The 15,628-nt window shown below is 46.0% G+C and overlaps 1 protein-coding gene across 1 annotated transcript in view; it reads left to right on the forward strand.

Moving 5' to 3' along the window:
- nek11 (NIMA-related kinase 11) overlaps nt 1-15,628 on the forward strand; it is a 138,148-nt gene that overhangs the window by 68,276 nt on the left and 54,244 nt on the right. The window contains exons 3-6 of the mRNA XM_060900627.1: nt 8,421-8,539; nt 8,705-8,769; nt 9,016-9,142; nt 11,379-11,528. Of these exons, the coding sequence (XP_060756610.1) occupies nt 8,421-8,539; nt 8,705-8,769; nt 9,016-9,142; nt 11,379-11,528 (461 nt within the window). The remainder of the gene's footprint in view (nt 1-8,420; nt 8,540-8,704; nt 8,770-9,015; nt 9,143-11,378; nt 11,529-15,628) is intronic.

Below are 15,628 nucleotides of genomic sequence, written 5' to 3' on the forward strand. Positions count from 1 at the left end.
CATGAAGTACTTTGAGCGACTGGTCATGCAGAACATCAAGTCCATTCTCCCTCCCTCTCATGACCCATTCCAGTTTGCATATAGGTCAAGCAGGTCCATAGAGGATGCTATCTCTGCTGCTCTCCACTCAGCCCTCACTCACCTGGACTCAAAGAACACCTATGTGCGAATGCTGTTCTTGGATTACAGTTCAGCATTCAACACAATCATTCCCCAGCAGCTAATACAAAAACTCGGACATTTGGGACTCAACACCTCTCTTTGTAACTGGGTGCTGGACTTTCTTACAGGGAGGCCACAGAACATTCGGGTCAGCAGTAACACCTCCAGGACCATCATGCTGAGCACAGGGGCCCCACAAGGGTGTATGCTCAGCCTGCTGCTCTTCACTCTGATGACTCATGACTGTGTACCAATCTACAGCACCGACCACATCATCAAATTTGCGGATGACATGACTGTGGTGGGCCTCATCGCTAACAACAATGAAGCCAACTACAGGAATGAGCTGAGCCAACTGGTCCAGTGGATTAAAGACAACAATCTCTTCCTGAATGTGGGGAAGACCAAAGAGATTGTAGTCGACTTCAGAAGAGGTCACTCACAGCATCCCCCTCTGCCCATCGATGGTGCTGCAGTGGAGAGGGTGAGCAGCACCAAATTCCTAGGAGTGCACATCGCTGAGGACCTCTCCTGGTCCAACAACACCGCATTGCTGGTCAATAAGGTCCAAACTTGCCTCTACTTCCTCCGCAAACTGAGGAGTGCACGAGTCCCACCCCCCATCAAGTGCTTATTCTACAGGGGCACCACTGAGAATGTCCTCACTGGCTGCATCACTGCGTGGTACGGAGGCTGCAGTGCCTCCCGCCGGAAGACTCTGCAACGCATAGTATACATGGCCAGTAAGATCATTTGGTACCCCTCATCCCTCCGTTACGGACATCTATCACTCCCATCTCACCCGCAGAGCCATCAGCATCACTGGTGACACCTCCCACCCTTCACACTCACTCTTCAACCTCCTGCCCTTAGGGAAAAGGTACCGGAGCCTCCAGGCCCACTCCACATGATTGCTGAACAGCTTCATCCACCAGGCTGTCAGGATGCTGAACTCTGTCCACTACCTACCCCCTACCCCTGGTCTGTAACGCATTCATTCACACAAGAAACTCTATCTCATCCGTTTGCACATCACACTACAATCATTTGCATTACTGCTGTATCTGCTGCTATTGCTCATTTGCACTACTGTCATATACACCTCATAAGCTGCTCTTCTAAGCACCTTCTCCGTTAGATATTGTACTGTATTTGCACTACTGCTATTTTGTACGTTGATTTTAGAGTGTATGTTTTTACTTATATTATCTATATTTATAAATATTTATATATATTGTTTTTCTTAATATTTATGCCTCCGCCACCGTAAGGTGCAGGAGGCATTATGTTTTTGGGTTGTCCGTGCGTGCGTCCATGTGTGCGTCCGTGCGTCCATCCCGAAACCTTGTGAAGGCAATATCTCAAAGACTAATGAAAGGAATTTCACCAAACTTTCACCATTTGTGTGCTTTGGGACAAACATGAACTGATTCGATCTTGAGATCAAAAGGTCTAAGGTCAAGGTCACTGTGAAGTCAAATGTCTGTCCGGAAACCTTGTGAACACAATATCTCCAAGGCAGATGAAAGGAATTTCACCAAACTTTCACCATTTGTGCATTTGGGGACAAAGATAAACTGATTACATTTTGAGGTCGAAAGGTCTAAGGTCAAGGTCACTGTGAGGTCAAATGTCTGTCCGAGAACCTTGTGATCACAATACCTCCAAGGCAAATCAAAGGAATTTCACCACTTGTGCATTTGGGGACAAATATAAACTGATTGGATTTTGAGATCAAAAGGTCTAAGGTCAAGGTCACTGTGAGGTCAAATGTCTGTCCAAAAACCTTGTGAACACAGTATCTCCAAGGCTAATACAAGTAATTTCACCAGGTCAAGATTACTGTGAGGTCAAATGTCCATCCCCAAATCACAACTTAAATAAGGCGTGTAGTCTACTGGGTGGAGGCATCCCTATCGTTCTATCTAGTTTTATCCATTTTTACAAGTAAGGTGAGAGAGAAACAGCATTTCGATTCTCCTATATGTCCTGGATATATAGTGAATTGACAATAAAAAAAAATCCTTGAATCTTGAAGTTGGCTGTCATGGTTTTGTTAGATGTTCCATTATCACTTTTCTTTCACATCTTGACCTCAGTAGCGGCAAGCTTAGAATGGCAGCTAAATGCCTTCAGTTGGTGGCAGAGCAAGGATCAAGTTGGATATTGTCGAAAGCTTGTAGGAGGCATGTATCAGCAACATGAATTTGCACCTTAGACACCCCCTGGTGGTGTCAGGGATGGCAGTACTGCCTTAGCGGCTGACGAAGGAGGGTGTTGAGCAGCAACTGGCTATATGTGTTGTATTGGTGTATTTTAGTCCAGTTGGACCTGAATGTCATGGTCAAATCTGATTGAATATGATCTGGACTAAACCATTTTGGCTTAGATTATTTTTATTCTGGTCTGGACCGTCCATCCATCCATTATTCATAACCGCTTATCCTGTGCAAGGTCGTGGGCAAGCTGGAGCCTATCCCAGCTGACTATGGGCGAGAGGCAGGGTACACCCTGGACAAGTCACCAGATCATCGCAGGGCTGACACAGAGACAAACAACCACTCACATTCACACCTACGGTCAATTTAGAGTCACCAGTTAACCTGGTGGTGAGTTGGATCCGCTGGCGGAGGAGGAAGCTGGACAGACCTGGCAGGCCCAAACGTATGGTGAGGGTCTGCTGGGAACGTCTGGCCGAGCACTCTGTTGGGGAGGTCTTTAACTCCCACCTCTGGGAGAGCTTTTCCCAGCTTCTGAGGGAGGCGGGGGACATTGAGTCTGAGTGGACTATGTTCTCTACCTCCATTGTGGACGCAGCTGTTCGGAGCTGTGGCCGCAAGGTCTCCGGTGCCTGTCGTGGCGGCAATCCCCGAACCCAGTGGTGGACACTGGAAGTAAGGGATGCCATCAAGCTGAAGAAGGAGTCCTATCAGGCCATGTTGACCTCCGGGACTCCTGAGGCAGCCAATGGGTATCGGCAGGCCAGGCGTGCTGCAGCTCGGGCAGTTGCGGAGGCAAAAACTCGGAACTGGGAGGAGTTCAGGGAGGCCATGGAGAAGGACTATCGGTCGGCCTCGAAGAAATTCTGGCAAACCGTCCGGCGCCTCAGGAGGGGGAAGCAGTACTCTGCCAACACTGTTTACAGTGCGGGTGGGGAGCTGTTGACCTCGACTGGGGACATTGTCGGGCGGTGGAAGGAATACTTTGAGGATCTCCTCAATCCCACCGTCATGTCTTCCACTGAGGAGACTGAGGCTGATGACTCAGAGGTGGACTCGTCCATTACCCAAGCCGAAGTCACTGAGGTGGTTTGCAAGCTCCTCGGTGGCAAGGCACCGGGGGTGGATGAGATCCGCCCTGAGTATCTCAAGTCTCTGGATGTTGTGGGGCTGTCTTGGTTGACACGCCTCTGCAACATCGCATGGCGGTTGGGGACAGTGCCTCTGGAGTGGCAGACTGGGGTGGTGGTCCCTCTTTTTAAGAAAGAGGACCGGAGAGTGTGCTCCAATTATAGGGGAATCACACTTCTCAGCCTCCCAGGGAAAGTTTACTCCAGGGTACTGGAGAGGAGAATTCGACCAATAGTCGAACCTCGGATCCAGGAGGAACAATGCGGTTTTAGTCCTGGTCGCAGAACACTGGACCAGCTCTATACCCTTCATAGGGTGCTCGAGGGTTCATGGGAGTTTGCCCAACCAGTCCACATGTGCTTTGTGGATCTGGAGAAGGCATTCGACCGTGTCCCCTGTGGTATTCTGTGGGGGGTGCTTCGGGAGTATGGGGTCCGGTCCCTGTACGAATGGAGCAGGAGTCTGGTTCGCATTGCCGGCAGTAAGTCAGACCTGTTCCCAGTGCATGTTGGACTCTGGCAGGGCTGCCCTTTGTCACCGGTTCTGTTCATAATTTTTATGGACAGAATTTCTAGGTGCAGCCAGGGGCCGGAAGGAATCCTGTTTGGGAACCACAGGATTTCATCTCTGCTTTTTGCGGATGATGTTGTCCTGTTGGCTTCTTCAAACCAGGACCTTCAGCATGCACTGGGGCGGTTTGCAGTCGAGTGTGAAGCGGCTGGGATGAGAATCAGCACCTCCAAGTCCGAGGCCATGGTTCTCGACCGGAAAAGGGTGGCTTGCCCTCTCCAGGTTGGTGGAGAAGTCCTGCCTCAAGTGGAGGAGTTTAAGTATCTCGGGATCTTGTTCACGAGTGAGGGAAGGATGGAGCGTGAGATTGACAGGCGGATTGTTGCAGCCTCTGCAGTGATGCGGTCGCTTTACCGGTCCGTCGTGGTGAAGAAGGAGCTGAGCCAAAAGGCGAAGCTCTCAATTTACCGGTCGATCTACATTCCGACTCTCACCTATGGTCATGAGCTTTGGGTAATGACAGAAAGAACAAGATCGCGGATACAAGCGGCCGAAATGAGTTTCCTTCGCAGGGTGGCTGGGCGCTCCCTTAGAGATAGGGTGAGAAGCACAGTCACTCAGGAGGAGCTCGGAGTAGAGCCGCTGCTCCTCCACATCGAGAGGAACCAGCTGAGGTGGCTCGGGCATCTTTTTCGGATGCCTCCTGGACGCCTCCCTGGGGAGGTGTTCCAGGCATGTCCCCCCAGGAGGAGGCCCCGGGGAAGACCCAGGACACGCTGGAGGGACTATGTCTCTCGGCTGGCCTGGGAACGCCTCGGTGTTCTTCCCGAGGAGCTGGCCAAGGTGCCTGGGGAGAGGGAAGTTTGGGCTTCCATGCTTAGACTGCTGCCTCCGCGACCCGGTCCCGGATAAGCGGAAGAAGACGAGACGAGACAGTTAACCTAACCTGCATGTCTTTGGACTGTGGGGGAAAACGGAAAAAAAAACACCTTTTTTATAAAGTCTGATCTGACTTGGCCTAGGCTGGTCATCATTTAAGCTAGTTTTATTACGAGCTAATTTCCTCTTCTTGATCCTCTGCTGTAGGACAGTCTAAGGTACCTACACAGGCATTTTGTTGTTGGCACATTGACCTCAAGCACTGTAATGCCATCAATAGGGAAAACCTAGACATATGTTTAAAATAATCCACTATAAGGTCAAAAGTATGTGCACCCCTGACCATGACACCATCCCAGATTTAGCTGTTATAATGTCTCGTCTCGTCTTGTCTTGGAAGGCTTTCCACTAGATTTTGGGGCATGGCATCTCATTAATGAAGTCAGGTACTGATGTTACATGAAGAGGCTCCAGTTCCAGTTCATCCAAAAGGTGTTCAGTGGGGTTGAGATCAGGGCTCTGTGCAGGATACTCGAGTCCTTCCATTCCAACCGGAACATGCCAGGTCTTCATGGAACTCGTTTGTTACACCATGCTGAATAGAATTTTTCTCCCAGATGTTTGATATTCAACACGGTTCATCTGTAATGTGGGAATAAATTTTAATCACAAAGTCACCAAACAGGAACTGAGGTCAAATCTCATTTCATCTCTTCAACGGCTTGGTGCATTGCCATCAAATTTCCAACAATTTCTTTGGGAATGAGCAGAGATGGTCCCAAAGGCTTTGGACCTTCCTGTGTAAGAAGGAGCCTTAAATGCTGATTCTAGACTGCTTTTGGATGGGCTGTCCTTGGACACTCTTTTGTTCTGGATCAGGTTTGGGCTCATCTGTTTTAGACTCGTGTAGGTCAGGCTGAACTAGCTGTATTGTGTTATCGGTAACCTTTTTTAAAATTGTTTTTTATTTTTATTTTTTTTTAGACCATCCTTGCTCTGGACTGTGTTTAAAAAAAGATTTTTTGGGGGGCTTTTTTCACCTTTATTGGATAGGACAGTGTAGAGACAGGAAATGAGAGGGAGAGAGAGACGGGGAGGGATCGGGAAATGACCTCGGGTCGGAATCGAACCCGGGTCCCCGGATTTATGGTATGGCGCCTTATCCACCTAAGCCACAACGCCCCCGACTGTGTTTAATCTGGGAAATATTTTGCTCTGGACTATATTTGGTCTGTTGTTCATTTTCCATCAGCCCTGGTGCTTGAGATGGATTTCCACACCGATCTATTTTCCATTTCCCCTGTCCACTCAGTGCCACTGAGAGATCAGAGGGACATGGAGGTAATGACACCCGTGGTGCTCCAGAGCTCACTCTCATTTCCTTCATCACTCTTTTCCCCTCTCAGTTCCAGCACATCTGCCTTGCTCTGCTTTTACGCTGCTCTCCCTTTGCGCTGAAGTCCTGTTCATCTCAAGGAGTCACTTGAATTGAAAAGTTTCTCCTTATTGATGTGATCTTCTGCTTTTTAACAAGCCAGCGTGCCACTTTATCTGATTTGGAACCACGGCTTGTGTTTCATTATGTCCGTTTTGACCTGTCGTCTTTTTTTTTTTTTTTTAATTTGATGGAAGGTTCCCATGGCAACAGGATGGAATATTACGGCAGTGTAATTTCCAGGTTGCTATGATGAGTGAACCTTTGGCAGTTACCTGTAATGGGAAAATGGTAAAGAGACGGAGATGCACTTTCACCTTTATTATCAAACACACAAGCTGATCTGTTGTTTCCTCCTGTAGTGACTGGATTTCTGTAAACATAAATGTCAGAAACTAGTGAAAGCGTGGAAGTAGAACCCATTTAGGAAGCTAAAAACCCTTAATTATTGAATACGTTGTAATAATTGTAATATTATTGTTATCATGAAAATGTAAAACAATAAAATGTGTGCAGAACGAATCTCAGGACGTCACCTGAACTGTGTACAGAAGGACAGAGCAGGTAACACAGCAGGTCGCAGGAAACTATTGATTTTCTTCCTAATTTTGTTCTTCAGGGTCATGATGCGGCGTAGGCAGCTCAGCTCGCGGAGACCGTAAACAAGATTCATTACTCTGCGGAAGATGGATTACATAAACGAGTGCAGCACTGAGGCGGTTTTTAATGTCATCTACACTCTGGATTACAGCATGTCACACTGAGAGAGAGAGAGAGATGAGGGATATCATGAAGATGGGGAATAAGAAAAAGAGGGAGAAGGTTGATGGTGGGAGGAGCAGCAGGAGGTGGGGAGAGAGGGACAGAAGGATGGACAGAAAAACAGAAAGCCATGAGGGAGAGAGAGGGGAAAAAAGAATGAAAAAGAGGGCAAGGATGAGAGAGAGACAGGGAAAGAGAGAGATAGTATTGAAGAGAATAAAGGAAGAGGAGGGATGATATGATGGTGACAGAAATAAAAAGAGGGAGAAAATTAAAGGTAGGAAGGTTAGGGGTGGGGAGAGAGAGAGAGACTACCAGTGACAAGTGAAAAGTTAGAGGGAAGACGCGTGTGTGTGTGTTGATTTATTAGCACTACTGGTGTCTGTGATATGAACGAGATGTACTTCCTGTGACAGAGTTCACAGCTCTCGTTACTGAGGAGACAGTGTAGCTAAGATCTGAGAGATTAAATCTGAGAGATTAGATCTCAGATCAGACATCTGTTTAAGTTCCCTCATTCCCTGCACCCTGTGTGTTCTCTCAGATAAAGAGCTTCTCATGGTGTCATCCAGCATCAGTGTGAAGACTTGCTCTCTCCAGTCCTACACATCTCCATCTGATTAAAACACTAACACACTTCCTTTTCCTGGACACACACACAAACACACACACACACACCATATCGCTAATGAAAGAGTCCACAGGAACATAAGTGGGGTTCAGATGAGGCGTGCAGTCACGGAAATGACATGATCATCAGTGGCAGAGAGATGGGCAGAGAGAGAGACAGACACAGAGAGAGAGAGAGAGAGAGAGGCAGATCCTGGTGAGGAAATGACTGTTTATTGTTGCTGTAAGTGAGAACAGGAAGTGCGTTGTCCCGTGGCTGTTACACCACATTAATGTAACTAGCAACCATTAAATCCTGTGATGTTCACTGATGAATTAAACTTTGTAATTGTTGGCAAATCAGAAGAACAGTGTTGGCACCACTTCAGGGTGCCAACAGGAACAGTATCAGGATCAGGAACAGTATCATTTGACGGCATCTGAATCCCATCCCCATGTGGATTATTGCCCTGTAACTAAGTCGTGTGTTCTTCCTTAATGGAGCTCCACAACAATCAGGACGAAAATACACACATTATAACCCTCACAGGATTCGACTGATTTCTCCAACACACGTTTTTATTGGTCTGATACATCGTGTGTGTGAGGGTCTGACTGCATCCTTAATGATTTAATGTGACTGATTTGAACCTGATATGTAACAATGCAGTGATGTAATGATGTAGCCTACCGCATGTCTTTGTGTGTCTCAGGACGGCGATTTGGAGTGTAAGCTGGAGCAGTTGCGAGTCTCAGGAGAAGCTCTGTGCGAGTCTCAGATCAGGGAGTGGCTCGTTCAGCTGCTGCTGGGGGTCGACTACATGCATGAGAGGTGAAGAACCTCAACCTCATTCTCCTCTCTCTCTCTGCGATCTCTCAAATACACCACACTGGGGGGAGACAGAGTGCTGATACAATGCACTTAATTCCTTTACACTTCAATCTGTCAGGAATAAACCATTTTGTGTGTGTGTGTGTGTGTGATTTTCTGCACTAGACGGATTCTCCACAGAGACCTGAAAACCAAGAACGTGTTTCTGAAGAAGAATATTGTAAAGATCGGTGAGCTCTGTGAAGGTTGAGTATTTTACATGGTAACACATTTTGTTAACGAGTGCGTTAATATCATTATGTTAATGAGGGCGTTAATATCATTATGTTAATGAGGGTGTTAATATAAACCTGTGATTTGCTGCTAGAGAAAATTCATCAGCATGTTCGGACCAATCAGGATCCAGAACTCAGTGCTGTGGTGTACATGTCAGTGTGTGATGAGTGATGAAATTGGATGTGGTGTGATCTTGACAGGTGATTTTGGTGTATCGTGCCTGCTGATGGGGTCATGTGACCTTGCCACTACATTCACAGGAACACCGTACTATATGAGTCCTGAGGCTCTCGGTCAGCAGGGTTACGACTCCAAATCAGATGTGTGGTAAGTGGAGCTGAGACTGAACTGTGATCTGGATCAGTCATTAAAAAAATTACTGAACACTTTATAATTATTTGTGCATTTTATAAATATAATAGTTTTCATTTTCAGTCAGTAAAAACATTTTCTTTCACCATATCCATTACTGAGATCCACTGATACACATTCCTTTAAATATCTCCTGAAAAAGAAAAAAAAAAACAGAGTTTGTGAGAGAACGTATGATGACTCTGAAGCCAGGAGGCTAGGAGAGCTCTGAGCATACACTCTAAAAAATAAAGGTGCTTCAGTGGTTCTTCAAATCTCTGGATGGTTCCATGGAGAGTCAAAACTCTGTGATGAACCATTACATTATGCGAAAGGTTCTTCACATTGGAAATGGTTCTTCAGAGCCTGGCATTCTCTTACCATTTGCTGGTCAATGCACATAGGCTATGTTTACACAAATCTGTCTTCACTGCTCAAACAAATGATTTAAATGGTTCTTTAAAGAACTGTTGCATGAACGGTTCTTTGAAGCTCTGAAAAAGGTTCTTCTGTGGCATCGCCCTGAAGAACCGGTACTGGCCCCATTATTTTTTAGAGTGTAGCGCTACCACCACCACGCTTCCGTCACATGGGGATGGGTTTAGATCAACACTCTAACGCAGCAGTACTGTACACTGACCTGAGATCAGATTTATATTTACAACACGAACAGCCCTTTTGCACAGAGCAGTACATTTTGTTTGTTTATATTCACCTCATTTTGATGCGTTTCTTCTCTGATTTTTGTTTCACTCCGGTCTGTTATTAAAGATGCTGAAATACACGAGAGTCGTGACGACGTTTCGTCTGTTCAGCATCACACTTTCATTCTCCTGTGAGTCTCAGTGCAGGCTGATTCACTGCAGAGGATAGACGCACTGACGCTTAATCACAGACAGACAGACAGACAGACAGACAGGAGCAAGTGTGGGAGAATTTGTATCTCTCTCACTGTCTCTCTCTCTCTCCTCTCTCTGTATCTCTCTCTTTCTCTCCCCCTCTTTCTTTGTATCTCTCTCTGTATGTCTCTTTCTTTCTCTCTCCCTCTCTGTATCTCTCTCTCTCTTGCTGTCTCCTTCTCTCCCCTGCTCTCTTTATCTCTCTCTCTTCCCTCTCTATCTGTGTCTCCCTCTCTCTATCTGTATTTCACTTCTTCTTTTCTCCCCTCTCTATCTGTATCTCTCTAGCTCACTTTGTATCTCTCTCTCTCTCTGTATCTCTCTCCCTCTCTCTCTAGCTTGCTCTGTATCTCTCTCTCTCTTCCCCATCTGTATTTCTCTCTCTCTCACACACACACTGTATCTGTCTCCCTCTGTCTCTCCCCCGCCCCATCTGTATCTCTCTCTAGCTATATCTGTATCTCTCTTTCTCTTCTCTCACTTCACTTCTCTCTCTCTCTCTCTCTCTTCCCCTCTCTGTATCTCTCTGTTCTCTACACCTGTCTGTCACTCACTGTCCTCTGTACCACTATCTATGCCTCTCTTTCTTGCTCTCAATCTCCTCATTTATTCTCTCTACCTGTCTAAGTTTCTGCCCCCCCGCGCTCAGTGAAATGTCCTTGATGGTGCACACTTAACTGTACACTCTTCTCATTAGGCTGTTGTGCAAGCCTGGACAGAGAGTCTGTGTACACACACACACACACACACACACACACACACACACACACACACACACCTCTATATCTGCCTCTCTGATGTATTTTCTCACCCTCCTCTATCTCCCCATCATCCTTGCCTCTGTGACTGGAGAGTTCAGGGTAAGATAATCATTTTCATAAACACGTCTCCATTTTAATCCACTTTTCCCCTGACGCATGACCATTGCACCTTGATTCCAATGCAGCGAGGGAAGCGTGCAGGTATCGGCTGCATCCTGATTCATTATGAATTCCCGCTTCACTCTGTTTAGACGCCTGCACTCTCACCTTCCTGTAAACAACACCAGCTCCTTTAAAGCTTCAGAAAACATGTGAGAGACTCTCCAGATCACACCCAGGGGCATCAAACACCAACACGGTCCACCTCTGTTCAGCCATCTGCTTCTGGTCTGGTTGCGGCTTAATCAGACATGTTCGTTTGACGGAGTTTATTAGATAATGAAGGATTACTTATAATAAAGATGACTTCAAGAGTTTATATACGAATGAAAACTATTCAACTGTGAGTTGGTTCAGGTCGTTATGGACGTGTGTGTGTGTGTGTGTGTGTAGGTCTTTAGGCTGTATCCTGTATGAGATGTGCTGTTTCAAACATGCCTTTGAGGGACACAACTTCTTATCTGTGGTGCAGAAGATCATGGAAAGTTCCACGCCATCCCTGCCAGAGAAATACTCACCAGAGCTCAACTCCTTAATGCAGAGGTGTGTATCCAGTCTAACACACCCTTTAAAATATTACTATGTATAATCCACTAGTGTACACACATGCGCGCTATGTCAGTACCTGTATTGAGAATAAGCCACCATCCATCCTCACTGGAATTCCCATGGTGCTTTCTTTGCATTGATGGATGCGATCAAGGGGGTGCTAATACTTTGTGCAGAAAACGGATGTTCTACAATCGCTCAACAAATTGTGCATCTACAAGCTGACGTCATTGAGGATTCAACAAATGCTTCTCTTTCAGAAAGGGTTCCATGTAGAAAGCTGGTGAGAACTGTTTCAGCATCTGAAAACCCCATGAGAAATCATTTCTTCTGTTAGTGTTGATTAGGAACCAGGAAATAAAGTTTGAGACAAATTATTTTCTGGTTTATTGCTCTAGAGGAAACATTAACCATGTAAACACAGCATTAGTAAACAAAGCATATTATTCAGTAAATGTTGTTATTATCAGTCAGTATACTGAGACTTGTGAGGAAGGTGAGTAGAGTGAAGAGCGATGAATGGGAATCTGGACTGAAGGAGTAGAACACAACAAGTTTGACATCCAGGAAACATCCTCCAATCAGTAACCAAATCAGAGCCTTAATCTGCTGAGTCACCACTAACCCTTCACCATCTTAGTTTTGTATTTTATCCAAAACGAACTTCCAGTTGACCTGAGCAGTGAAGCTGCTTCACATCTCCAGGGTCTTGAGGTTATGTTTGTGTGGAATTTTGCATGTTTTTAAATATCCTTGTATCCTTAATTTACCGGGTGGCATGGTGGTGTAGTGGTTAGCACTGTCGCCTCACAGCAAGAAGGTTCCTGGTTCAAACTTCATGGCCAGCAGGGACCTTTCTGTGTAGAGTTTGCATGTTCTCCGGTTTCCTCCCACAGTTCAAAGACATGCAGATTCAGTAAAATACCCAGCTACTGGGGTTGTAGGTTTTACATCAGATGCCCTTCCTGATACAATCCAACCCCAATCTTGTCCGGGCTTGGGACTGGCAATAAGTACGCACTGGCTTGTGCAACCCCAGTGGCTGGGGATTTTACCGAACCTGCATGTCTTTGGACTGTGGAGGAAAACAGAGCACCCAGAGGAAACCCACACAAACACTGCAAAAAACTCATCTCATCTCATCTCATTATCTGTAGCCGCTTTATCCTGTTCTACAGGGTCGCAGGCAAGCTGGAGCCTATCCCAGCTGACTACGGGCGAAAGACGGGGTACACCCTGGACAAGTCGCCAGGTCATCACAGGGCTGACACATAGGCTACGTTTACATTAGACCGTATTTGTCTCATTTTCTTCGTGGATGCACTGTCCGTTTACATTAAACCGCCTGGAAACGCCGGGAAATGGGAATCCGCCAGTGTCCACGTATTCAATCCAGATTGTGTCAGCTCCGGTGCTGTGTAAACATTCAGAATACGCGGATACGCTGTGCTGAGCTCTAGCTGGCGTCTCATTGGACAACGTCACTGTGACATCCACCTTCCTGATTCGCTGGCGTTGGTCATGTGATGCGACTGCTGAAAAACGGCGCGGACTTCCGCCTTGTATCACCTTTCATTAAAGAGTATAAAAGTATGAAAATACTGCAAACACTGATGCAAATACTGCCCATTGTGTAGTTATGATTGTCTTTAGGCTTGCCATCCTTCCACTTGCAAGTGATGAGTGATATGCGCTGGGATCACACACACAGCGGCTCAGTCCCGAAAACACTGCTAGTGTGCTTCACTCGCGCGCTGTATGAGCTGCGCAGGGCCGGAGTGCGCACCCTCCAGAGGGCACTCGCTGTTCAGGGCGGAGTGATTTGGAGCGCAGGATGCCTGCGGAGCCGAGCGTATCCGTGTATTGGTATTGTTGTGTGCACGCAAATCGTGTATTGGTGTTGCTGTGTGCACACTAATCGTTTTAAAAACGTTAATCTGATGATCCGCTGATACGGTCTAATGTAAACATGGGCATAGACACAGACAACCATTCACACTCACATTCACACCTACGCTCAATTTAGAGTCACCAGTTAACCTAACCTGCATGTCTTTGGACTGTGGGGGAAACCGGAGCACCCGGAGGAAACCCACGCGGACACGGGGAGAACATGCAAACTCCGCACAGAAAGGCCCTCGCTGGCCCCAGGGCTCAAACCTGGACTTTCTTACTGTGAGGTGACAGCGCTAACCACTACACCACCGTGCCGCCCCTGCAAAAAAACGAGAACTGAATTTGAGGAGAAAATTCCTTGATACTAGTGAAATTATCTTGTGGCATGGACAGATATTTTTACTTGACAAGACATCCTGGAATAAGTTGGTTACAATCTAGAACTAGTTTTAATAATCTCAGAGTTGGTGTTTTGTTTTCTTCTAATAGGAAATGCAAGATCGTTTCAACTATTTTCAAGATATTCTAACTTGTTAAGATATCATTTTTGCAGTGTAAAAGAATACAAGACACCAACTCTGAGATTATTAAAACTAGTTCTAGATTGTAACCAACTTATTCCAAGATGTCTTGTCAAGTAAAAATATCTGTCCATGCCACAAGATAATTTCATTAGTATTAAGGAATTTTCTCCTCAAATTCAGTTCTCAGTTTTTTGCAGTGAACACGGGGAGAACATGCAAACTCCACACGGAAAAGCCCCCGTCAGCCATGAGGTTCGAGCCCGGAACCTTAAAATGTGTATCTTTTTTTTATTATCTGTATCAAGTTCAAAGACATGCAGATGAGGTTAAATCCCCAGCCACTGGGGTTCCACAAGCCAGTGTGTACTTAGTGCCAGTCCCAAGTCCGGATAGATCGGGGAGGGTTGTGTCAGGAAGGGCATCCGGTTCAAAACCTACACCAAATCAAATATGCAGAACAGAACTGCTGTGGTGACCCCGAACAGGAGAAAATCAAAGAAGATCTTTTATTATCTGAATCCTTTTATGTTATTTACTCAGCATCTTTGTAAATGAGGGCCACCCATCATTGTTTACCCAGTAAACAGTGTTTGTCAGCTCTTCTTCCTCCAGATAAGTAAACTATATCCCATAGCATGTAACTGAAGAGGAATAACTCGACGATTTGAGGGTTAAAGATCCTCTTGCTTGTCCGTGACAACAGCGTTTTATTTATACGACACGTTGCTCACACAGTGTTGCGTTACAAACTCCAGCAGTAAACAATAACTAACTGTTATTCATCACAAATAGTCACCTTACACAACAAGACATGGAGGGAATGAGAGCAAGTTCAGAGAGGTCAGTCATCAGAAGGTGATATGAAGGAGAAAACAGAGCGAGGAAAAAAATGTTTGGTGGTTTATTTTTTCCACTTCTGCCAAGTGAATTCCAAAGCTGCGTGACACAACACTGAAAGTCTGGCGTCCCAGAGAGGAACGTGTACATCACAGAAGCTCAGGAGGAGTGGAATCAGATGACTTTAACACACAGGTGGAGATATACGGACCCAGGAGGGAGATGTTTACTGACGATAAACAAATTAATAAATATGATAATCATTTCTACATGAAAGTCAGCTTTACACTGTTAGATTTTTTCTGCCAGAGACAAAAACAGCATGTTATAAAAGAATTCGTAAGATCTTTACACATACAGTGCGACATGAGTAAACAACACAAAAGTGTGAAAAAATTGTTGACTAATTTAATAGATAGATTTTTTTTTTTTTTTTTTTTTAGCTGGCAAGATGACGGCGCATACGGACGCAGCAGCCCCTCTCTCTCCGCATTTAGTGTCTAAAAGTGCGTGTTCTAGTGTATGTCTGTGTGCTTTATGTCTACGTACATGTGCGAGTAGTGCACTGACAATGTCGGTCACAAGATATTGTTGCCACTGCCTTCTAGCTGTAGGAAATATGACCAAACATCTCATCTTGGACCAGAAAGTCATTGAGGAACTTCAAGGCCTGGGTCTTCTCTGCCGGACTACTACATCACCGGACTCGCCTGCTGTGTCTCACCCAGAGAGGAGGTGCCGGAAGCAGTGTGAGAGGAAACAGAAGCGTGGCAAGCATGGCGGTATCCGGGCTAGGCTAGCCGCTAGCCCGCACAGACCCGCGATACCATCCCTCAT

This window comes from Neoarius graeffei, chromosome 19, assembly GCF_027579695.1.
Source record: "Neoarius graeffei isolate fNeoGra1 chromosome 19, fNeoGra1.pri, whole genome shotgun sequence".
In the NCBI taxonomy this organism is placed as follows: Eukaryota; Metazoa; Chordata; class Actinopteri; order Siluriformes; family Ariidae; genus Neoarius; species Neoarius graeffei.